The sequence below is a fragment of the Sminthopsis crassicaudata genome, chromosome 3 (genome assembly GCF_048593235.1).
Source record: "Sminthopsis crassicaudata isolate SCR6 chromosome 3, ASM4859323v1, whole genome shotgun sequence".
Taxonomy (NCBI): domain Eukaryota; kingdom Metazoa; phylum Chordata; class Mammalia; order Dasyuromorphia; family Dasyuridae; genus Sminthopsis; species Sminthopsis crassicaudata.
In genome coordinates, this window is record NC_133619.1 from 574,999,952 (window position 1) to 575,025,311 (window position 25,360).

At 32.8% G+C, this 25,360-nt stretch overlaps 1 protein-coding gene across 1 annotated transcript in view; it reads right to left on the bottom strand.

Moving 5' to 3' along the window:
* Positions 1–546: 546 nt before the first annotated feature.
* The window catches only part of COG6 (component of oligomeric golgi complex 6), a 115,715-nt gene continuing 90,901 nt past the window's right edge, over positions 547–25,360 (bottom strand). The window contains 6 exon segments of the mRNA XM_074304848.1: positions 547–766; positions 12,379–12,458; positions 14,083–14,136; positions 19,360–19,467; positions 21,716–21,883; positions 22,253–22,384. Of these exon segments, the coding sequence (XP_074160949.1) occupies positions 619–766; positions 12,379–12,458; positions 14,083–14,136; positions 19,360–19,467; positions 21,716–21,883; positions 22,253–22,384 (690 nt within the window). The 3' untranslated portion in view covers positions 547–618.

Here is a 25,360-nt window from a genome sequence, read left to right on the forward strand (position 1 = left end):
AATTAGTGGGAAATCTGCTTCCTCATTTTCTTTGTTTAATTCAATAAGAATTTATTAAATATCTATTAACTGTAAGGCACTGTATTAGACATGAAAGATACAAAAGTCTTTGCTCTCAGTAGGTTACATTTCATAGCAGAATACAAGCAGATAAACAGAGAAAAACAAAATCATTTGAGGAGGAAAGGTTTGTTGAGGTTACTTTTAAATTTATAATAGAAAATGATGAAAAACCACAATAATAAAGCCTCACTGAGGTTAATATCTCCCTTCCATTGGGTCTTAGAGATTCAATGTCTTTGAGGATGATTGAAAACAAGGCCTACAAACTTACTTCCATATCTGCTAAGAATTTAGAACAATAGGTACACAGAATATCTTTCCCTAAATATGCAAGAATAGACCCAATATTAACAACCAAAGTGCAGTAAGCATATTCACTTTGAATGTTGTAATGGCATTAGTTGAAGTGTCATGGAGAACCACTCTCCTAGATTTTAAAGAATATTCAAATCAACAAAGTTCAGAGGACAGAAAAGAATCACATTAGACTGACAACAAAGAAACCTTTAATATTAGCCTAATAAAAAATGTTGCCAAATTATTCCAACAATCCAATCAGGAGAGAAGAGTCTGTACTTGCTGAGGAGATCGATGCAGAATAGTCTCTGGATCTTTGTATTCATTGACTGGATTCATCACAGCCGTATATAGCTCACTATAGGCTCTGCAAACTAATTCTGTGGACTGTTTCATGATTTGCTCTCTATAAACAAACAAATAACATATAAATAAACATTAAAACTTCTATGTAATCTTAAATCACATACACATAATTCAGTTTAATAAAAATATTTAAAGTATCATGAGCAATGGTGAATTTATAAAACTCCAGAAAATACACATATTCTATCATGAAACACTATATTTTTTTTTATCTCTGACACATTAAAGCAATTATAAATTAATGTATATTTACATATTCACAACTATAAAAGAATGTATAATTATCAGAACATATATTATACGAAATAGAACAGTGGATAGTATATAGGGCTTGGAATGAAAAGATTTAAATTTGAATTCTAATTTTGCTACTTTACATCTATGTAACCTTGGGCAAATCTAGGCCTGTTTTCTAATCTGTAAAGTAAGGAAGGTTAGACTACAATTGATATGATTCCAATTTTGTGGTTTTATGATCATAATATAGTATAAGCACACAGAAACAGTGGTGTGGCTATCTTCACAACAGTAACTTATAATGAATCAATCTTAAGATCTAAATGCCAATGTTTTCATGAGGAAGACATATTTGCATTAGTGAATCCACAGTCAACAATGATCCAAAGTCACAAACACTATCTATTGCTTCTTGTATTCCTCTCTGTAATAACTGGCTAAAATAAACTTAATAACTGTGTGAAACAAATAATTCACTTGCAAATACATACTTTAAAAAAAAATTAACAAAATAAGAAAAGGACCGTCAGACAGAATTTGCTGCCTTCCTTTTAGGTTGCTATTATACTCCTTCAAGTAGTTAAAAGTATATATTCAACTAGAAAAACTTAAGTTTTGTTCAAAATGTGTATCAAACTTCCCCATCTTTATTCCTTCTTTTCCCTTCTCCCTTATTCCTATCAATTACCATCTCCTGCCACTCGATTAATCAAGCAACAAAACAGAAGCTTCTAATTTCCCTAAAAATCAACCAAAGGAGTAGAGGCTGAGTATATCAACACATTTAGTAGTCTTATTCTGTTTTCTTGGACATATAATTCACTATTCATTATCATAAGTAGATTATTGGATATTTTTTTTAAACTAGACCTTTTCCCTTAGAGAGTTAGGCAATCTCAATGGTCTGGGCTGGGTAGCCAGAAACTTTGTCCATAAGATGAGAGAACTTTCATGTGTAACAATAGTCTTGAGCAAATCTTTATAGACCAAGGAAGAGTTACTGATTTATTTATTTATTATTAGTGAAAGACAAAACTTAAGAGTTATTTTTCTGGACTGTAGTGCCAGATTTGAACTTTCGCCCAAGACCCAGTAATTTGAACACAACAAAATTAATGACACTGAGATAGAAAACTATGATCATCCAGGAAATAAAAGCCATAAAACAATAGGACTGAATTATTAATGTAGTCTGATACAGAACTTGCTAATATTTTTTAAGAAGGATGAATCCATTCCATAAATACTGAGATTATGACATTTTAAAAATTTAAAATTTTAATAATAGGAAATCCCCAATTAAGAATGTTCTAGAATTTTGTAAACATATTATTTGGAATATAGAGGCACAGAATGTAAAACTGGGTGGGAGCTAGTTCAAACTTTTCATATTTCCAATAAAGAAACTGTGGCCCTCAACAGCCAAATGACTTGACCATGATCATTATTCTGTAATACCACCTACTATGTGCCAGGCACTGTGAAAAGTGCTTAACAAATTATTTAATCTTGAGAACCTGAGAGGTAAGGTTCTCCATTTTACAGATGAGGACATTGAGGCAAACAGGAGTTAAATGACTTGTTTAGAGTCATATGGCTAGTAGATACCTCATCTGAACTCAGGTACTCTGGATTCCAATACCAGTGCTCTAACTACTATGCCATCTTATATATGGTGGCTAACCAAACTAGCATACAAAAGGCTATGTAATGCATAATGTAGGTAAAATGACATAGTAAGAAATAATAATGATTTAATAAATTTAAACAAAACAAAAATATAATAAGGTTGAGTTCAGCTATACATACAGTTAAGCCTCAGTTCTTGAAGGCAATGTCATCAGAATACATACTCTGGTAAGTAGTCTATCAAATGGGAAAAGTTTCAGATATGGCTAATTGTAAAGAGGCTTATTATTCCAAGAGACTCACCAACAGAAATGAGATATATATATATATATATATATATATATATATATATATATATATATATATTTTGGCTACTGAAATATATTAAACTGCCTAATGAAGCAAGTAAAATTTTCTAAAATTAATTTTCAGTGGTGTTACTTTAGCATATATGAGTTCCCCGCTTATTTGTATTCACCTGCATTTTCTATCATAGCCATGCCATTATGCCTCTTCCTTTTCTGACTTCTTCCATTTAATAAGATGCAATATAGTTATCACAAAAAAAGATCTAGATTCAAGTTCTAAGGTTCTCATTCAGTCGCACATTGGATAAGTAATTAATACCTGTGAGCCTTAGTTTCCTCATCTGTAAAACTGTGAGGGATCAAATGAGCTAATATGTATGAAAATACAAAACCTGTATAAATGTAATTTCTTCTTGTTTTTGATGCTTAACTTTTATTTCTGGCTTCCTCTCTTCCCCAAAAAATGAGCAGAAGAAAGCCATTTAGGCTTATAGAATTACTATGCCAGTCAAACCTTCTACTAGGTCAGTAAGTCCATAACCATTAAAATTAAATAGAAAACCTTCTCTTTGATAATCCTCATGGGAGGACTGTCTCACTTCATTATGAAATTTTGTTTCTGATCAGGAAAGGGGAACTAGAGTAGTGAGAGAAAAACAAAAGTTTAGCCTTCAATTAAAATTTCTGGTCCCACATAGTCTGAAAGGGAAGGTATGTAAGAATTAAGTAATATGGATAAGGTAACCAAAGGCAAATTTATATGAATGTCTTAGGATGGTAAAAGGAGAAAAGAAAAGAAATGGAATCCCAGGGAAGGGAAATAGCCACACTGTTTAAAACAAGGATGAGGAACGGCCAGCCTCTAGGCTATGTGTATAAGTCCCATGAAATCATTTGGTTTGGCCCTGCCAAGGCAACCACAAGTGATAACTAACTCCCACTGCTTGAGTTCTTTAAGTTGATAATTTTGTGTGATCTCCAATGATTTTATAAATATCCAAATGCCCTTGGCAGGAATAAAAATTCTCTGGTTTAGAAGAAGGAGAGCAGTCCTATCAAACTGCTAAGTAGCAAGTAGGCTGGTATGCTCTTCCTGTAGCTCAAGAATCACCTAAAGTCCAGATTCTGGGAATTTCTTTCTGGGTACATCCTGGCCTGGGAAGTTCGAAGGCTATATATATATAATATATATATACAGATGTTGAGGCAGTACTTTCTAGATAATTAGGGCGGGCACATTCTCCCATATCCTCAAAACAGCACATGGAATCAACAATGTCACTAATGTTATTTAATGGATGAGAATAATTTACAAGTGTTATTGCCACATAAAAAAATAGCAATTTATAATCCTGGGCCTAGATAAAATTCACCTTTGTAATATCTACAAATATTCAAGAAATAAATTTATATTATAAGTTATTCATCATTTCTAATAAATAGAATTAGTAAAGATTCTATAGTTTTTATTGTCAGGTAATTCTCATATTTAAAGTCCGATTTGACAACTAGCAGCAAACAGATGCCTTAGCTTAGTCATGTGTTTCTAAAAAGAGGGAATACATCTGTCCTCTTGTCACCTAATGGATGGGCAGAGGAGAATACATGTTAGTTAAGTAGTTTTCCCTGAGAAGTGGTAATGATACCAACCTGCTTGTAAATCTCCTATTAGATTACAAGCCAGAAGGCAAATTTAGCTCAACACTGTATTTTTCTGCCCTGAGCACTATGGGTCTGTGCCTGGAATTTTAAATAAAGGTTGCCATGTCTCCAATGGTGATATTTTATTCAAAAAGCTTCAGTAGAAATAACAAAGTGTCCTAGAGGTATGTTGGCATTTCTGTACCCCTTTGCTACTATTAAAATACTTTTTGATACTCATATTTTGTCATATGATCTCCTTACTATCCAGAAGGAGTGGCTAAAATGTCCTTATGTTATTTGGTGTAGGAGTTACTATAGTTGATTCACTATATGAGAAAGGGAAAAAAAATCTTTGAAAAGGCCGATCAGTTGCTATTGCGCATTAACAAAAAGAAAAATTATTCAATCCATTACAAGTAAATCCCAGAATAGGGTTGGTAGATAAATTTATATATTCATGTAGTTTAAAAGACATAGTTATAAAAATGTATCAGAAAAAATATTCAGTTACATTATTAAGAAAACTGTTAAACATTTCATGCAATGATTAGTATGAAGCTGAAAGGCAGATAATATTATTCATACTTAAAATATACTACACAAAAATTATTTTATTTTAAATTAATTTTTAAAGCATTGAGCTGTGATGAGAAATGAACTCTCACTTCTAGAACTAGTGTGCTTGTCATTAATCAGTACTTTAGCATTTAGTTGCCATAGCAACATAATACAATCTTTATCATTACCATAAATCTAACATTTCTAAAAATAGTTTATTTTAACATTCAGTTTCTGTGATTTGAAAAATAGAGCTTATTACAGAATCACAGTTAAGAGGGCAACTTAATGCTAATGAGAAGGAAACGAAGAAGTTAAAATTCTAGTTCAAATCTAGGCTATGTCATTTACTTTTTTGTGTCTCTGGGCCTCAGTGTTTTTTTCATCTCTAAAATGAAAATAGACTAAATTATATCTTAAGGTCTCTTCTAGTGCTCAATTCTATCCTCCTAAATGACCAACAACTACAATATTTTAAAAAGTTTTAATATAGGGATGAGGTACAGAATGAAGGAGACAAATCTGGAAGGTTTTCTTAAGGTGATACTTTAGTCCCCTCAGGGTAACATTCCTGATAGTTAATGCTATCTAAAATTAAGAGCTATAGGGTAGTCCCTACTTTATGAAGCACCCTATGAATATTAAATGTGTTGTTTATAAAGTCTCTGGTTACAGAGGACACATTTTACTTCTTTTTATTTTTATAATATAAAAATGACTATTAAAATGACTATACTGGGTTAAACCAGAACTTCATTAAAACTATTCTTCCATCTTTTTCAATGAGCAAAGAGATGTTTTTTAGGAGACTTTGTCAAATGTCTTCTATGATATTAACATCAAAAGTTAAGGTTATATTCTCAATATCTCTCACTTACCTTTATTAAAATATTGTCTATTAAACACTGAATACTAAATAATGTGAAAAAAAATTATTATACACTTCAACAATGATACTGTATGAAGATGTATTCTGATGGAAGTGGATATCTTCAACATAGAGAAGAGCTAATCCAATTCCAATTGATCAATGATGGACAGAATCAGCTACACCCAGAGAAGGAACACTGGGAAATGAGTGTAAATTGTGAGCATTTTTGTTTGTTTGTTTGTTTTTTTGTTTTTCTTCCCAGATTATTTTTACCTTCCGAATACAATTCTTCCTTTGCAACAACAACAACAACAACAAAATTCGCTTCTGCACATATATATTGTACCTGGGATATACTATAAGATATGTAATATGTATGGGAATGCCTGCCATCTAGGGGAGGAGGTGGAGGGAAGGAGGGGAAAAATTCAGAACAGAAGGGAGTACAAGGGATAATGTTGTAAAAAATTACCTATGCATATGTATTGTCAAAGAAAATGTTATAATTATAAATTTTTTTTTTTTAAAAAGTGAGGGTATAAAACTTGTGAAAAAGATAAGGGTTTTGCCTGAGGATTTGGAATCACAATCTTGTTCACTAGCATTACTCTGGATAAGCTAACTTGCTCCTCCCTATCTTTATTGGCCTTCATTGTACTGGGCTTTGCTTGCCTATCTGGATTCAAGCCAAGGATGTCAAGTCAATTTAAATCAACAATCATTAAGCACTTACCATGTATCATGTACATAAGAGGGCTTTCTATCTTTCTGTCTGTCTGTCTTTCTCTCTCTCTGTTATAGGGAGCAAGAAAGGCTTCCTGCAGTAGTTAAGATTTGAGATTAGTCTTTTTTTTTTTTTTAAATTCATTTTTCCAAATTATCCCCTCCCTCCCTCCACTCCCTCCCCCCTGATGGCAGGTAATCCCATACATTTTACATGTGTTACAATATAACCCAGATACAATATATGTGTGTAAATACCATTTTCTTGTTGCACATTAATTATTAACTTCCGAAGGTATAAGTAACCTGGGTAGATAGACAGTAGTGCTAACAATTTACATTCGCTTCCCAGTGTTCCTTCTCTGGGTGTAGTTGTTTCTGTCCATCATTGATCAACTGGAAGTGAGTTGGATTTTCTTTATGTTGAAGATTTCCACTTCCATCAGAATACATCCTCATACAGTGTTGTTGTTGAAGTGTACAGTGATCTTCTGGTTCTGCTCATTTCACTCAGCATCAGTTGGTTTAAGTCTCTCCAGGCCTCTCTGTATTCCTCCTGCTGGTCATTTCTTACAGAGCAATAATATTCCATAACCTTCATATACCACAATTTACCCAACCATTCTCCAATTGATGGACATCCATTCATCTTCCAGTTTCTAGCTACAACAAAAAGAGCTGCCACAAACATTTTGGCACATACAGATCCCTTTCCACTCTTTAGTATTTCTTTGGGATATAATCCCAATAACAACAATGCTGGGTCAAAGGGTATGCACAGTTTGACAACTTTTTGGGCATAGTTCCAAACTGCTCTCCAGAATGGCTGGATTCTTTCACAACTCCACCAACAATGTATCAGTGTCCCAGTTTTCCCACATCCCCCCTCCAACATTCATCATTATTTGTTCCTGTCATTTTAGCCAATCTGACAGGTGTGTAATGATACCTCAGAGTTGTCTTAATTTGCATTTCTATGATCAGTAGTGATTTGGAACACTCTTTCATATGAGTGGAAATAGTTTCAATTTCATCATCTGAGAATTGTCTGTTCAGAGATTAGTCTTAAAGAAAGGTAGGGAATTCAAAAGGTAAAGTAATACAGGCCTGGGCGAACAGGCAATGTGTGAAGAACAAGAAGTTCCGTGTTACTAGATTGTAGAATATGTAAAAAAGAATAAATTGTAAGAATATTAGACAATGAAAAAGAGGCCAGGTTGTGAGGGGATTTAAAATTGATCCTAGAATTAACTGGGAGCCATTGAAATTGAGGAGAAGGGCAAAGTCAGAGTACACTCATTTTCCAACCCAATGATGGAAGGCCTGGTGGCAGAGAGATTTAAGGCAGAAAGGTCTGCAGAAGAGCCTTGCAGTCTGAGGTGTGAGACAATGCCTGGTCCAGCCTGGCAAACAAAAGAACCTGCCAATAGGTTGCACACGAGGGTGAGAATGAGGCTAGAAGGTAGCGCCAAGACTGTGAGTCTGAGGAACAATCGAAGAGGGGAGGGCGCAGTCTGTCCAGAACTCAGATCCATTTCCTGCTTCCTTCCATTCTCTTTACTGATACTTCTCGATCCACTTATTCCAAGGATACTCAGTTTGCCAGTGGGATGACTGTTCTCAAGGAATAAAATGAGAAAGACAAAACTACACATAAAAGGATTATAGGATCCTAACTAGAAGGAACCTGAGAAGTTATCTAATCCAATTCTCTAATTTTTAAGTGTGAATATATATTTATAATAAGGCCATACAATCTTTTTTTCTTTAATATAGTGCAGTATGCTTTTTAAAGGGCTAGAATGACTCTTACACAAAGATAAAGCATTAGAAGATTTGTTCATGTAATTTGCTATCTAGGACTTTCCATCCTTTTTACTTTCATTTACAGAATCTCTGGACAGTCCATGCAAGTAGGGAGGTGATAAAAGAAACAGCAAAGGTAGAAAGGGAAGAAAGTTGTAAATGAAGAAAATAGGTTCAATTTCTGGTGGAAATAATAATGCAAGAATACTATGAGAAAGGGAGGCATTCTTATCATGGCAAACTGGCTAAGAAAGTTTGTATTTCCTTTATATATTTAGAGGATATTAAATAACTTATGTTTTTATTCTACCAAATCCTACAAAAGAAAGTCTAGTGGATCTAGTGGATGAAGAACTGGCCACAGTGCCAGGAAGATCTAGATTCAAGCTCTGACTCTGACACATCCTAGTTGGGACTGAACAGTCAGTTATGAGTCTTTTAGTGCTTGAGGCAACTTTCTAAGACTATAAATTTTAGAGAAGGCGCCTTTCAGCTTTGCTCCCTATGCCAATGCAATCACAGGTCCAGGACCTCGGATTAATCCTAGTCTACCAAATTATGGAATTTTAAAAGTCAATTTTCCCTCTTTCTACTCCTATTTCTACAACTTTGAATCATGTCTATCCCATTTACTTGATACTGACTGCCAGGCATGGCATGAATGATAGTTAGAGAGCAATCAAAAAAAAAAAAAAAAAAAAAAAAAAAAAAAGATAGAGGAATGATATCCCAGAGGAATCAAAACTATAGAAACACACATCATCCTGTAGACCAGCTCCCTCAATTTTCAAGAGTACATTTTTCCTAGATTAAGAGTAAAGAAGATCTAGATCTAAATGCTACTTTAGACACTCACTAGCTGTATAATTGGGCAAGGCACTTAATTTCTCTAGTCTTATTTCTCTCATCCTTAAAATGGGAATAATGACAGTATCTATCTTATAAGGATTGTTCTAAAAATCAAAAGACATAATAAGCAGAACACACTTTGAAAATCTAAAAGCTATATAAGTATAAAGTAATATATAGCACTTATAAAACCCTTTTAAGTTCATATAAATAATATATACTTATGTATATATATGTATGTATATATATATATATACACACACACATATGTATTCAATTTCTATTTAAATTATCATTAGAAGAAAGGGAAATGATATATGGTATATGAAAATAAACAAAGCTAATTTTCATTTTATCATTGAGTAAATAATTTTAAAATATTATTTTTCAATTAAAATAAACTTTCCTTTTGTTTAATATACTGTGCAAATAAAATATACCTTGAAGTTAAGAAAATAAGGACAATTGTTTTTTCAATTAGAAATATATTATTAAAACATATTATGAGAAAACAGGTATAAAAAATCCTGATTAAAATGTTTCTAAAATGTTTTATGTACCAAAATAAGCCCTGAATTTCTCATATTTTTCTAAAATAATTATTCCAGTTTCTATTCATTTAGGCAAAAATGTAGAGGCCATAACTATTAACTAAATTTCACTTTAGAATAGTTTTCTAGATGACATTTAATTTTTCTCAAAATGAAGAAAAGAGATCAGCTCATTTAAAATTTCAGAGGAATCAATACACTTTGATTTTGTTAACAAATTTTAATTTATATTATCTATTATGATAGCAGCATTAAAATATATTAGCAAAGTACAAGATCACAAAACTAAGAATTTCAAAATTATAAAAATATTTTATGATCATCAGAAATTGTTAATTTTAATTTATGAAATGGGAAACGTAAATGTCTTCACTAAATAATAAAGGGATAATATATTATTTTTATAGAATACATTCACTCTAAGCTTCATTTGACAAAGTAGACGCCCATGTGACATGTTTTTGAATCTCTTTACCAGTGGTCCTCAAACTTTTTAAATAAGAGGCCAGTTCACTGTCCCTCAGACTGTGGGAGGGCCGGATTATAGTAAAAACAAAAACTCAACTCTGTCTCTGCCCCTCAGCCCATTTGCCATAACCCGGCGGCCCGCATAAACGTCCTCAGCGGCTGCATCTGGCCCGCGGGCCGTAGTTTGAGAACCCATGCTTCACTAACCTCATCTGTGCCTATATTATCTTGCTTAATTTCTCTCAAAAAATGTAATACTCAGAACTAAACAACCCATGCTTCACTAACCTCATCTGTGCCTATATTATCTTGCTTAATTTCTCTCAAAAAATGTAATACTCAGAATTAAACAGTCCAGGTACAGTCTGACCAATGTAAAACATTTTTCTCAGATGACAATAACTCACAAAATTTTGGCAAAGATGTAACTTTTAGAAATGCCGAAAGACTATCAGCATGGGAACTGTTTGGGCTTTAAGCCAATCATTAATGAGGGTCCAGAGGTTAAAGAAAGAAATATAACCACTTAAAATGTCCCATACTATTACCAGTCTCTTTAATTTACATTTAAGCATTAATCATTCTAACCAGAGGAAGAATTAATTATTTTTATTTAGGTAGCAAGACAAAAAAACTACTCTGTTGTGTGGTTATAGTAATTTAACAACTGTAATCACTTTAAAATAAATTTATATAAACCCAAACTCCAAATCAATAGACAGATTTCACCAATCACAACAATCTTCTCCTGTTAAATAGCTATAAAAAAATTATCATTTTAATAAACCTTCATATAACAAATCATTCAAAGTGGAATTCTAAATATTCTAAAACATATTTGATTTTCCCCATTCCAAATCATATCATTTTATGAATCTTCTCATATTCACACAGTCAATGTAAAACTACAAATTAATATATTCTGGCCCTCAGTTTTCAAACATGATTCTAAATCAAACAAGTAATACAGGTATTTGGTAAATATTGTTTAACTAATTTAAAACTCTGGCATCAATAGATAAACTATGGTTCTTTGTAGGTGGTGCCATGTTTTATCCATGTAATTGGATATAGTTAATGTATTTTGAAATCACAGAATCTTAGGGGTTAGAAGAGATACAATAGGTGAAACAAAACAATACTCTGAATAGAAGGATATTCAGCCTCTGAGCTTTCCAATTTTTAGCAATTCTGCTTATCAAGTTAGCATATTTCATTGTCTCAGTATAAGAAAATTATTCATAGTGGGTTTTTGTCCTTTTACTATTCTGATTATCTTTTCTGGGAATATCAGTGCCCTTTTGAAAGGGCGATTCCCAAAGATAAACACAGTAATACAGATATGTTATCCATGCAAAGTACAGATGGAATAACACATCTCTCCTTTAGGTGAATATTTTCAGTCTATAAAATATCTAAATTACATAATATTAAAATATTTTATAATGAGGTTCTACAGTGGCTATTCAGATCCACACAACCAAAATACCATAATTCTAGTATGAATATATGATTTACATGATGTCAAAATTCATTACATTCCATTAAAATCTGCTTATGAATGAGAATCTGAAACCATGGCCTTAGCAAAAAATATATCTATTTATTGATCTTTCTATTTATCATCTGTCTATCTATCCATATAACTTTCAAACAGAGAGAATATTTGGAGTTCAACCCAAGGTAACAGAAGCAGAATGGTGCAATGGAATAAGCATAGATTTGTAGCACAGTTCAGTTCCCAGTCCTATTACTTAATACATATATGACCATGGACCAAAAACATAATTTTCTGAATCTCAATTTCCTCATCTATAAACTGAAGGGTGACTGTATAACTCTTAAGATTATTTCTAAGAGTAAACCTATGACATGATATTACATTTCATTCTGTAATATCCATAATGTTAAATTTCTGGCAATTTTGGTAGAAATTATGCTGAAGTGTAAATTTGGGCCTAGTTAATACTTTAATTTTTACAACTTACTTAAAGTATAAAATACCTACTTTACTGTGGCACTTAGAAGGAAATTCAGCTGTGGCATTAATAAGTTATCTGGAGCAGAGAGATAGCGATCAAACTGAACCTGAAAAGAAAAGAAAAGAAAAAAGATAAATGATAATGTGTATCTCCTATGAAAGGCTCCAAATATGGATATCTCTTTTAAAGAATTTGGAAATGAAATCTTCTAATCTAAATAAGTCATCTTTTTCTCCTACTATAAAAATCTCTCAATAATATTTATTATATTCGTTTGAATCCCCATTTTATAAACTTATCATCAAAATCAGAGAATTAAAATCCTACTTCAATTCATTTTTTAAAAATGTTTTATTTTTTCTCCAATTACATGTAAATATTTTTATATAATCTTTTTTTAAAAAAAGTTTTCCGTTCCAAATTCTACCTTCCCTTACTCTGCTCCCCTGATATAGATTACATATGAGCAATCATGTAAAACATTTTCTATTATTAGTTGTTTTGCACAAGAAAGAAGGAAGAAAGAAAAAAAAAAGAGAGAGGAAGTGAGGAAGGAAGGAAGTGAGGAAGGAAGGAAGGAAGGAAGGAAGGAAGGAAGGAAGGAAGGAAGGAAGGAAGGAAGGAAGGAAGGAAGGAAGGAAGGAAGGAAGGAAGGAAGGAAGGAAGGAAGGAAGGAAGGAAGGAAGGAAGGAAGGAAGGAAGGAAGGAAGGAAGGAAGGAAGGAAGGAAGGAAGGAAGGAAGGAAGGAAGGAAGGAAGGAAGGAAGGAAGGAAGGAAGGAAGGAAGGAAGGAAGGAAGGAACAAGGAGGGAAAGAAAAAAGTGAAAAATAATATGCTTCTTTCTATATTCAGACTCAATGAGTTCTTTCTCTAGAGGTGTCTTGAATCATGATATTGCTGAAAATAGCTAAGTCAATCATAGACGATAATTGTACAATCTCCTAGTTCTGCTCACTTCACTTTGTATCAGTCTTTATAAATACCAGTTTTTCTGAAATCCTCCTGATTCTCATTTCTTAAGTGCAATAATATTCCATTATAATATTGTGTCACAATCTGTTCCATCTATGCTCAAATGATGGGCATCCCCTCATTTTCCAATTCTACACACTACTAAAAGAGTCGCTTTAAATATTTTTGTACAATAGGCTCTTTCTCCCTCCCCCTTTTTATTTATTAATTTTTTTAATTTAATTTTTTTTTTACAAGACAGTTGGGGTTAAGTGATTTGTCCAGAGACACACAACTAGTAAGTATTACATGTATGAGGCCAGATTTGAATTCAGGTTCTCCTGACATCAGGGCCAGTGCTCTATCTACTATGTTATTACAATTGTCAGTGTATAAATGTGTGTGTACACACACACACACACACACACATACACACATATGTATCTCTGAATATTGGTGTCTTAGAGATCATTTTTGTTTTAGGGCTATGTTCTGGAGATTTAAAAGTAGAATACTATCTAAAAAATAGAATGTGCTAATTTATATCAAAATATTGCAGATGTTCAGTTTGTGTAATATATAAAAGTATAAAAATGTCCAAGTCAATGAAATATCAGCTATATAACTATTCTTAGACCAATATAAATGCTATATGTTATCAAGGAAGAAAAAAAAATTCATATGAAACAAATTATATCTATAAGGGAAGCATCATTAAAGAGAAAAGCCTTAAGAAACACAAATGATAATGATTTTATATGAATTCATCATTTTCTTACCATTGCTGCCTTCAGTGAGACTGAATCCAAGCTTGGCAAGTTAGCTAAGGGACCCTAAAAAAAAAAAAAAAAAAAATGGCAAGCGAAGATCTTATTATTGCAACTGTACTCTAAACAAATCATAAAAAGGGAAAAAGGACTCAAAGAAAAGTGCAAAAATGTTTGTAGTAGCCCTTTTTCTGGTGGCAAAGAACTGAAAACTGGGAGGATGCCCATCAGTTGTGGAATGGCTGAATAAGTTATTGTAAGGGTTAAAAAGCCTCTAGAAGTAAGGAATGCAGTTCAAGGCATGTGGAAGGACCTGAGGGATGAGAGGTTCAGAGGTGCAGGCGAGTCCTAGGTGGAGGTGGGGCACAGCCCCATGAGGTGGTGTCTGACTCCAGGTACCACACCTCTCTCCTTAGTGCTCTCAAAGCCTAGCACGCCTCCCTCCTTCTTCTCGGGCCAATCCCATTATGCCAGGTTCCTAGAGGACCTCCTTTCCCCCATATCATCAGTGGGGTATAAATATGTGCTATCTCAGAATAAAGTTCTCTTTTGCTTCACCCCTACCTAATGGTGGTCTGTCTCTATGGGATCCAGGTTGGTACCCGAAGACGGGTAAGTGTGGCCTAGCCGTGCTGTCGACGGACGGGCATTAAGAGTAGCTCTAAGGGGCGCTACCAGGTTAGAGTAGTCCATAGGGGTGTAACAGTTATGACATATTAAGATAATGGAATAATATTTTTTCTAAAAGAAATGATGAGCAGGCTGATTTCAGAAAAGCCTGCTAAGTAAAGTGGGCAGAACCATTGTAGCAAGATTATGTGATGATCACCTATAATAGACTTAGCTCTTCTTAATAATAATCCAGGACAATTCCAATAGATTTGGGATTGAAAATTCCATCCATATCCAGAAAGATAACTATGGAAATGTTTATTGAAGCATACTATTTGTACTTTTTTTAGTGTTGTTGCTTGCTTTTTTCCCCTGTGGTTTTTCCTTTTTGCTCTGATATTTCTTTTACAACATGACATATGGAAATATGTTTAGAAGGACCATACATGTTTAACCTATGTTATATTGTTTTTTGTCTTGGGGAAAGGAGAAGGTTAGGAAGAGAGGGGGGAAAAATTATAACTCAAAATCTTAGAAAAATGAATGTTGAAAACTATCTTCACAGATAATGGAAAAGCAAAATACTATTGAAATTTTTAAGAAAGGAGAAGTCCATGCATTTCACCAGATTGTCAAAAGGGTCCAGGGTCCATGACATTAAAAAAGATTAAGAATCCCTGAACTAGAGTTTTAAGTTAGAACCCCTGGAATAGATTATAGGCTTGAATTCATTTGGATTCAACATTAAATAGATAAAAATGTGAAATGAGAAAGAAGAAATAGTATATTTTAATAAAAGACTAGTAAGGTGCCAGAAATACACAATCCCACTTATACATGTATAATCTGATTTGATTCTTCCATTTATTTTGTACTTTTGGTAATTATTAAAGTAAGTCATATGTTAGTAAGTATAATTTATATTACAGAACTGGTTTATCTATTTAATTAATATCTTAGAATAACTATATTTAATCTACTAAAGTTTCTGTTATAGGACAAATAATTTACATCCCATGATTCTATTTTATTATATATATGCTGTCAGAAAGTGCCAGTTGTTTAAAATAATGAAAAAAAATGGATTTAAATAAATAATTCAAAGGAAACAAAGAATATGAGGAAACTATTCAGAAACAAAGCATTTAGGTATATTTGTTGAAACTATAACTTAAGATTATTACAAATGTATTTCAATTAATTTTAAAAACGTTCCCAAAAAGTTGCTATTAAAATGTTTTATCATTACTATTTTCCAGTTTATATTATTTCAGAGTTGTTTTATTTTTATTTCTCATTTTCAATTAGATATAGCTTTATTAACTTAATTTTATTAAATGTTTATGTCCCCAAACTCTCTATTAAGAAGTTAATGTTTCTAAGGGAATACTAAAATGCACTGGTGAGGCTCCTATTTAAAGAAACTCTGAACTAGTTACCTTTAGTAAAATAACAATCATTTCTAATTAGTCAGTCAGTCATCAGCCAAAAAGCATTTACTGAGTACTACGTTTTCAGCACCAAGGGAGATAGGAAAAGTTAATAAAACTTGGCCTCTGTCTACAAAAACCTTATATTCTTGTTGGGGACAAAATAATAGGCCTAAATCAAAGTAATGCACAACAATATGAAATTAAATGCTAAATTGTATCATTTAGATTATAAATGACATAAGAGTTCAGAGAATGTGGATCATAGACTCATAGAACTAAAGTTGAAAAGGACTTGAGAGCTCATTGATTCCAACCCCCTAATTTTAAGGATTAGAAGTGAAGTGACTTGCCCAATAATAGGTGATAATGATATAACTGGGAATCTAAATGTAAGACCTCTATCTCTAAGCAAAGTGCTTTTTCACTGAGTGAGACTTTGGCAAAGAGTCTATGACACAGAAAATCTTTCTGCATTTGAACTAAAAAGCTAGAACCTCACAGAATCAATCTGATTCTACTCTACTATGTAATACACTCAATTTTAGAAAGGATTAGGAAGTTTTACAGTTTCTATGAAAAATTGAAGAAAAGCTTATCTTTATTACCAGAAAGAATACAAAACAAAACATCTTGGAAGATCACTAAGCTAAAGAAAAACGTGTTTCATAACGCCCACTCTTAGGCCAGGTTATAATAATCATGCATTTTAAAGATTTAAATAATGCAAATTCCAATAGATTTTGATTTGTGAACTTTGTGTAGTCTTAAAAACTTTTTTTGCAAAAACAATATTTCATATATCAAATTCTATTTTTTTTTGTTCATTTGTACTATAGAATTGTTTCTATTAAAAAAAATCCAATGAAAGGGACACAAACTTTTGGTGAGGAGGAGATTAGGATTAGAATCCAACTTAATAATCATGCAACAAGTCTAACACAAAGTAGATTTCTACATAATTTTTTTTAATTTATAGTTTTTATTTACCAGATATATGCATGGGTAATTACAACATTGATAATTGCCAAACCTTTTGTTCTAATTTTTCCCCTCCTTCCCCTCTCCCAGATGGCAGGCTGACCAATACATGTTAAATATGTTAAAGTACAAATTAAATACAATATATGTATACATCTCCATACAGTTGTTTTGCTGTACAAAAAGAATCGGACTTTGAAATAGTCTAGATAAGTCTTATGAATTGGTTGACTAGCTGATTTTCTTATCATTTTTATCACTAATTGAGCCAGATGAGATATTATCCAAAAGAAGAATCAAATCTATCAAATATTCTAAGTCTCAAGGTTACCAGGGACTCAGAAACGGAAAAGTGAGAGTTGTACTCCACATGCAGGGTCTGCTGACAACAGCAACAACTACTACTGCTACGCTATTAACGTATGTATGGTGCTTTATTTTCTGAAAAGCAATTTGTGTACCTGATAGTCATCTCAAAAAAGCTTGGTTAATTAGGTCTTAGAGATAAGCCCCATTTAATAGATGAAAAAATTGAAGTTCATATAGATTAAATGTCCCATGATCATAGAGTTGGTAACTGGCAGAAGCAGGATTTAAACCCAGGTCTCTTCAAGAACAGAATTCTATTTACTCTGTTATACTGCTAAGGTCTTCCCTTTCTCCCTTTGTATTACAGGCTTTGTTGAACTCATCAATTCCAAAGGATTCAGTTATCATCTCTATGTAGATAACTTCAAGATTTAGATATTGATATAGCTATCTCTTGAGCTCTAACCTCACTGATTCTTCTTTATCTCAAATAGGGTGCTTTGTAGATAAACTAAAACTCAATATATCCAATACAGACCACAGTTTTTCTCCAAATCGTCCCTTTCCCCCAACTTTCCTATTACTACAAAAGGCATGACTTTGGCCAGGCAAGCATCTCACAACCTTGTTGTCATACTTTCCTGCTGCCTTGAATGATCCATTTATCCATTTTATTTTTATATTGACAGTTCCTCCTTCCCAATATTTCTCTTTTATGTTCCCCTTCTCTTCACTCACAAAGTCAAATCCTACTGGACAGCCTATGCTGTCATGGCTGGGCTCCTGCAATAACCTCCTGATTGGACTCCATGCCCTCCACTCCATTCTCTATTCATGAGCCAAAATGATCATCTTACCAAAGTGCAAGCCTGACCATGTGTATCTCTCCTCCATTCCCTTGTGCTGCCCCACTCAATAAACTCAAGCAGCTCCCTATTAGCTCCTCGTGCAAATATAAATCCTTTGGCATTTCTAAGTGCTTTATAACTGAGCTCTCTCATACCTTCCTAGTCTTTTTGTACTTAATTTCCTCTAGGTGTATGTACACATACCAGCTATCCTGGTTTACTTCATGTTCCTCAGACATGAAACTCCATCTCCTGATTCCATTCCTAAAAATATTTGCTGCCTCCAGTTCCTGCAATGTTTTCTCTCCTCACCTCTACCTCCCATGCTTCTTTGAAGTGTCAGCTCAAATCCCACTTTCTGTAAGAGCCATTTTCCCCTTCTCCAAACTGCTAATGTCTTTCCTCTGGGATTATTTTCTATTGATACTGTACATATCTTATATTTAAATAGCTAGTTGTATTTTATCTCTCTCTTTAGAATGTGAGCATCCTGAAGGTAGGAACTGTGTTTCAGTTTTCCTTTGTAATGCTTAGTGCAATGCTTGACATATAGAAGCTCATAATATTTGATGATTAACTGACAGGGCCTCAAAAATAGAACACAAAATTATCAGTCTGGTATTTAAAGTCCTCTCCAAGAAGATCCCAGTCTATCTCTTGAAGCTAATTCTATATTATTCCCTGTCATGAATTCTATTCTCAATCAAACCTTCCTACTTACTGCTTACTGCTTCCCACATGTGAATTGCAAACATCACACATGTAACAGGAAGTTGGAGATACAAATCTAGAACCCAGACCTTCTAACCAATATTCTAGTTCCTGATCTATTTTACCATACTACTTTTAATTCTTTTTTGCTTGCAGATTTAAAAAAAAAAGAAGCTTTGAGAGTATGACAGAGAAATTCTAGTTGACCCATATTACCAGATTCATGTCACAGGAATACACTACAGAGTCCAAGTCAAATTGCATTTAATGTATCTGAATCTTAGTTCCCACAATTCTAAAATGGTAAAATAATAAAAATAAAAAAATTCTATAATTGTGAAACTCAATGACCCACTGCTTTCAAAAAATTAATGGTTGTTTAACAATTATGCTCTTACCTGCTCTGGTTTATGTTGCTGTACAGTATTATAGATATAACTCAGACCTGATCTGGTTAATACATAAGATGCCTGCTCATTTATCAGTGTATCCAAATGTGCTTCAATCTGGAATAGAACAAAGAGGACACTTTTAAAGGAATATGGGCTTTGATGGTAATTCAATCCCAGTTATTTGTCACTAATATGTCTACAGGGTAAAAATAGGTAATAGAAAAGGACAGGTGGAAATATCCTTCACTGAAGTGTGGTGTAAATTTGTGTGCCAGAGGAAAGTCTTAGTTGGGCATTCTACAACAATAATCAACTTGTTGGATTTCTTCAACTGGATGTTCTCTGACCTTTCAAACTCAACAAAAAATTGTTGAGGCTACTTGTAGTCAGCTTTTGTGAAGTAATACGTCTTCCCAAAACCTGCCCTTCCTCATAACCTCTCTACTCCTACCAGGTGTTTTCTTTAACATTATCTGATTTCTTTTCTTTTTTTTTTTAATAATAGCTTTTTATTTTTCAAAAGATAATTTTGCAATGCAAAGATAATTTTCAACATTCACTCTTGCAAAACCCTGTGTTCCAAATTTTTCTCCATTCCCCCAGACAAGTAATCCAATATAGGTTAAACATGTGGAATTCTTCTACACATATTTCCACATTTACCATTCTGCACAAGAAAAATCAAATCAAAAGGAGAAAAATGAAAAACAAAAAACAAGCAAGCAAATAACAACAACAAAAAGTGAAAATACAATGTTGTGATCCACATTCAGTCTCTATAGTCTTTTCTCCAGATGCAGATGGCTCTCTCTATAATAAATCTAATGAAATTGGCCAGAATCAGCTTTGTTCATTACAGCTAATCATTTTTCCCACTTCAGGTGTTAGGGACAAACAACTATTAATTGCTTCCACCCCTAGACAATCTCTCCCATAAATCTCTTCCCTTCTATTTCCAGTACAACTATCTGGGTTTAGATTCTTATCACTGGTGCTTAATAATTTTTGGTTCAGTTCTTATTGAAAGAAGGAAAAAAAAACAATGAAAAGATAAAGAACCAAACACTGTGTTGGGTGATTGGATTTTATTGAGAATGGTCTAATTTCTCTTCTTTAATAGTAGGCAGTGGCTGGGGTGGAAGGTGGGGTTAGAGTTAGGCTCTTTCTTACCAGTTAGGACAAAGGAAAAGAAAATAAGATTACTTGAAGCAACTAGAGATATTTCACTTTTGATAAAAGACACCCTAAAATATAACATAATAGCAGTATTTAAATATGTAAGGAGATGTCAAGTGGAAGAAGAGTTTGGTTTCTTCAGAAACACAATGGGTGGAAGTGACAAGAAAATTCTAGCTCAATATAAACTTTCTAATAGAAAATTTCATCAAAGGAAAAGAATGTCTCAAAAGTATGCCTAGGTAAAAACTAAATGGCCACCTCTCACGTGATTCTAGCATTAGATAGGAGAGTAGACTGGGTAATATATAAGATTTCAATTCTAAGCTGCTGAGAATTTATAATCAAATCACAAACAATCTGTGTCTGGTATGAGAGTACATTAGAGTAACATGTTTGAGAAAGAATAAAAATAAGGGCATCCTTTAGTAAATATAGCTTTTAAAATATGGCATTCCATGTTTGGATATACCTATCTCATTTGAAGATTTCTACTCATATTAATACATATACACACAGAAGTACCTGAATACCTTAAAAAATTAAATAAAAATGGAATTTAAAAAAATTAACACATGAAACCATAAAGGATTATAAAATTTAAAATAATAAGATACTTTAATTAGAAAAAAACAAAATAAACTCTAAATCTTACCCCTTAAATTTTCTGAACATATATGGCACTCTTATAATAGTCAACTCCTTAAAAATGTATTAACTACCATCAAAACCCACTATTTCTAAGAGTTTTATGACAGTACATTTTATCATTTTAATTTAAACATTGTAGAAAAGCTTAAGTGATAACCATTTGGTTTGTAGAACTAGTGTGAATGGTATAATTTCTAATGTTTTGCCTAACACTAGTTTACACTTAGATAAAAATATATCTGCTCTCTCTAACACCTCCTGTACTAGCTCCAGATCTTGAGAAGTACATCACATTATTTACAGTTCAGAGACTGAATCTACATACTGATTATCTCTGTGCAATCAGAGGAGTTCTATTCCATTTTTCATGGTAAAATTTTGATTAAATGTGGAAAATACTTTTTAAATCTACCTATCTCTATGTTTGTATCAGAAAAAAAGTTTTTTTGTTTTTAAACCTTGAAAGTATTTAAAAACCCTAATTGGGAGAAATAATTTCCATTACATGAAGAAGTAATGATAACATTAATTTTACCTGAAATTGCAGCATTTCTAGTCGTTTATCAGTAAATTCAAAAAGTGCTAATGTTGTCTTCATCATATACAAGGAGTTGACCATAAAAGTGGCCATGTCAGCTGTGCCTAAATTACTTGCTGATACAGTACACATCTGGAGCAAAGGATCTAAAACACATGATAAAACCTAAAAATTGAAAAGAAAATATAATTTGAGCATTATTTAGTTCACAAGCAAGTTTCTATGGTCCTAGGCTATGGGATTGCAGAAACAGTATTTCAGTATCAATAAACAGAGAAGGAAAATTATATAAGTTTGGAAGGAAAACTTCCAAAGATATGACACATAAAACTCAATATTTTTAAAAGTTAAATAGTTGTATGGTTATTGAACAAACTTATCTTTTTAGTTACAACAAACTAACTTATTTTAGGGAAAACCAAATGATAAAAAGGTGCTATTAAAAAGTCTTTTGTTATATGCATGCCATTAAATTGTAAAGAGAATATGCAATAGAAGTGCAAAAGTAATAATTAAAAAGAACTGACAACACACCTGAACGAAATCTGCTTGACGAGCATCTAATGGCACAACTGAAGAGTCATGAGATGCCAAAACTTCACGTAATAATGCAAGTGTCTGGCTTAGTGCAGAGCTTGGTCCAAGATCAGGTGGTGGGAGTTCAACCTTAAATATAAATTGCTCATCATTATTTATATTTACTCAGTAAACTTTAATGAACACAAATAGCTCATGATAAAAATGCATTTTTTTAGATTTTAGATTAGCATGTTTAAAATTTGTTATCTTAACATATCAATTATACTGTTTATCTAAAATTTTATCAAAGCTACACATTTTGTTTTGAAATTTCCAACAATTAAAATGTCAACTTTTAGACATCTCTCTTTTATAGGTTGCCATAGCCAAAAAAGGGTCATTATCAATCAGCCTAATAGTGATATGTCTCTCCATAATTGCTTATGCTTATGCTCAGAAAACTGATTCAGTCTATTTGCTAGGTGATTTGACCAACATAGAACTCTAAAGGAGAAAAGGGTTAAAGGAAGTCATTAAATACCCATTCCAGAAAAAGATGAACTGGTAACATGACAAGAGTGGGGAATGATACATGGAAGACATTAGTGACCTGCCAGTACTTTTGTGATATTAGGGAAAAATAAGGAAGGTCTCTACTGTTTTTAAGTGGCCTCCTTTGATGAACTCCTAGGAAGAAAAAAGACAAGAGATGAAAGTCATACAAGATAGGTGAAGCCTTGAAGCCAGGAGGACCTGAGTTCAAATCTGGCCTCAGACAAACTTAACACTTCCTATCTGTGTAACCCTGGGAAAGTCACTTAACCCCAATTGCCTCAGCAAGAAAAAAAAAAAAAAAAAAAAAAAAAAAAGATAGGTGAAAATGAATGAGTTGCAATCTTCATCATTGGAGGGAATGCCCAACTTAATGGGATCCCAGATTCGTTTTAATCGTTGAGTATTACTAGACGCAATAAAAATATTTTAAATTAAATTAAAAGCAGAGACGATTTTTATTGTTCAGTCTATTTGTTAAAAGAATAAAATGAACATTAAGTTCCAGAAAACAAAGATATGATGAAGAAAATTTCTACAAATTGCAGGCTAACATTTTATTTCTGTTTTCATGAAAAATGAAATGATGTGCTATTTCTTTTTTTTTTTTTTCCCACTCAGCACAAAGCATAAGGAAACACACAGCAGGTCGTTTGATAAGTGGGAAAGCCAAGTACAAAAGCCAATCAATGTTCATCAGACTGGGATATATTCCCTTCCCCATTTTATCCCAAAATACACATTCACAGAGTATATAAGGTATGGAACAGGAATATACAGTTAAGATATAAATGAAAACCATGTCTATTGAATACAAACACTTTCTAGCTGGCAGGATATTCTTTGGGAAGGAAATAAGAATATATTAAAAAGATGACTATTAATTGTGGAATGTCATCAGTATAATAGAATCCAAATTTTGGAACTAGCTAAAATTGAGATCTTAGATGTGTCAATACAAGAGCTAACAACTTTGTTCCTGATAGTGCAGGAATATACATTTTACAAGATTAGGCATATAAAGAACGCCCAAAAGAATCTAAGTTAGTGATGTAATCTGGGTATTAAAAAGGTGATACCTAGGTAATCCCTCAAAGAAATTTACTCATAAGTAAATTAGGAGATGACAGGAAGATTTATAACATTGTTTTTATATGACAAAATATATACTGAAACACACACACACACACACACACACACACACACACACACACACACACTCTCTCTCTCTTTGGTAGTCCTGCTTCTCCACAATTTTTAATAAATGAAAGCTTATCATCTAGATTAATACTGAGGAGGCTAAATGGGTAAGATAGTTAAAATTTGTTATAATGACATAATTTCAGCAATTTAAACCAAAAGTTCAGTCTGTAATTTTCCTATCTTCAAAACTACAAGATGTAAAATACTGGTACTTAGCAACAAAAAACTCATCATCCCTCTCTCCATTTATATCTAAATTTTCTGTTATTAATCAAAAGAGAATAATCATAGAAATTTTGTAGAGTGGGAGAAGAAAAGTATAATGGAATTTCATTTTTATTCCTTGACTTAAAATGAAAATGTGAAAAAAAAATCTTACCAAAGTAAAAGCATTGTGTAAATGATCTAGAAGATAATTGCTATTTGAGTGCAGCTCATCCAATAAACTGTCATCCTACAGATTGCTTCTATAGCCATATGCACTTACCATGTACCATTTTATATTACTAGTACCAGTATCTGTGACTTCACATTCTTTATATTAATATTTGGACACAGTCTTTTCTAAATTTTAACCTTTGCAACTAGGTGGTTCAGTGGATAGAATTCTGTAGCCATTCATAGACAAGAAGATTTGAACCCAAATCCAATCAAACATGCTTCCTGATTCTATGATTCTGGGCAATTCACTCAATATCTGTCTAAGTTTCCTCATTTGTAAAATAGGAGTAATAATAGCACATGGTAATAATAACACATGCAGCCCAACAACTATGGGATGATCAAGGCAATATTTGAAAAACAATGAAAACTTTAAAGCACTATATAAATGCTAGGTATTATTATAATTATAATATCACAATACTCTTCACAACATAGGAAATTAATATATTAATTGAATTGATATTGAAATTTGAATTGATATTGAAATGGACATGGTAGGAACAGTGGTATTTGAAATAACTCTTTGATGCATTGCATATTGGAATTCTCTTCCTGGATCACTGACTTATTGTGACAGAGAGGCTTCTATAGCTCAATGAAAACTATAAGTTATGATAAAAGATGATCACCTGGAGAAGGAAATGGCAAATCACAAAAGCAACTTTGCTAAGAAAACTCCATGGACAGCATTAAACTGCTAAAAGATACAATGTGGGAAGATAAGCTCCTTAGGTCAGAAGATGTCCAACATCTAAGTGGAGAAGAGAAGGGCTGATGTGCTATGGGATATGTGCTACAAGTCACAAAGAGACAACAACTGAACAGCAGCAGAGTAGAAACAGGCTTACTCTCAGAACCCAGTCTACACTGGGTTTATATCCTGGCCATGACACTGCAGGATAGAGACCTTGTACAATTTAGTTT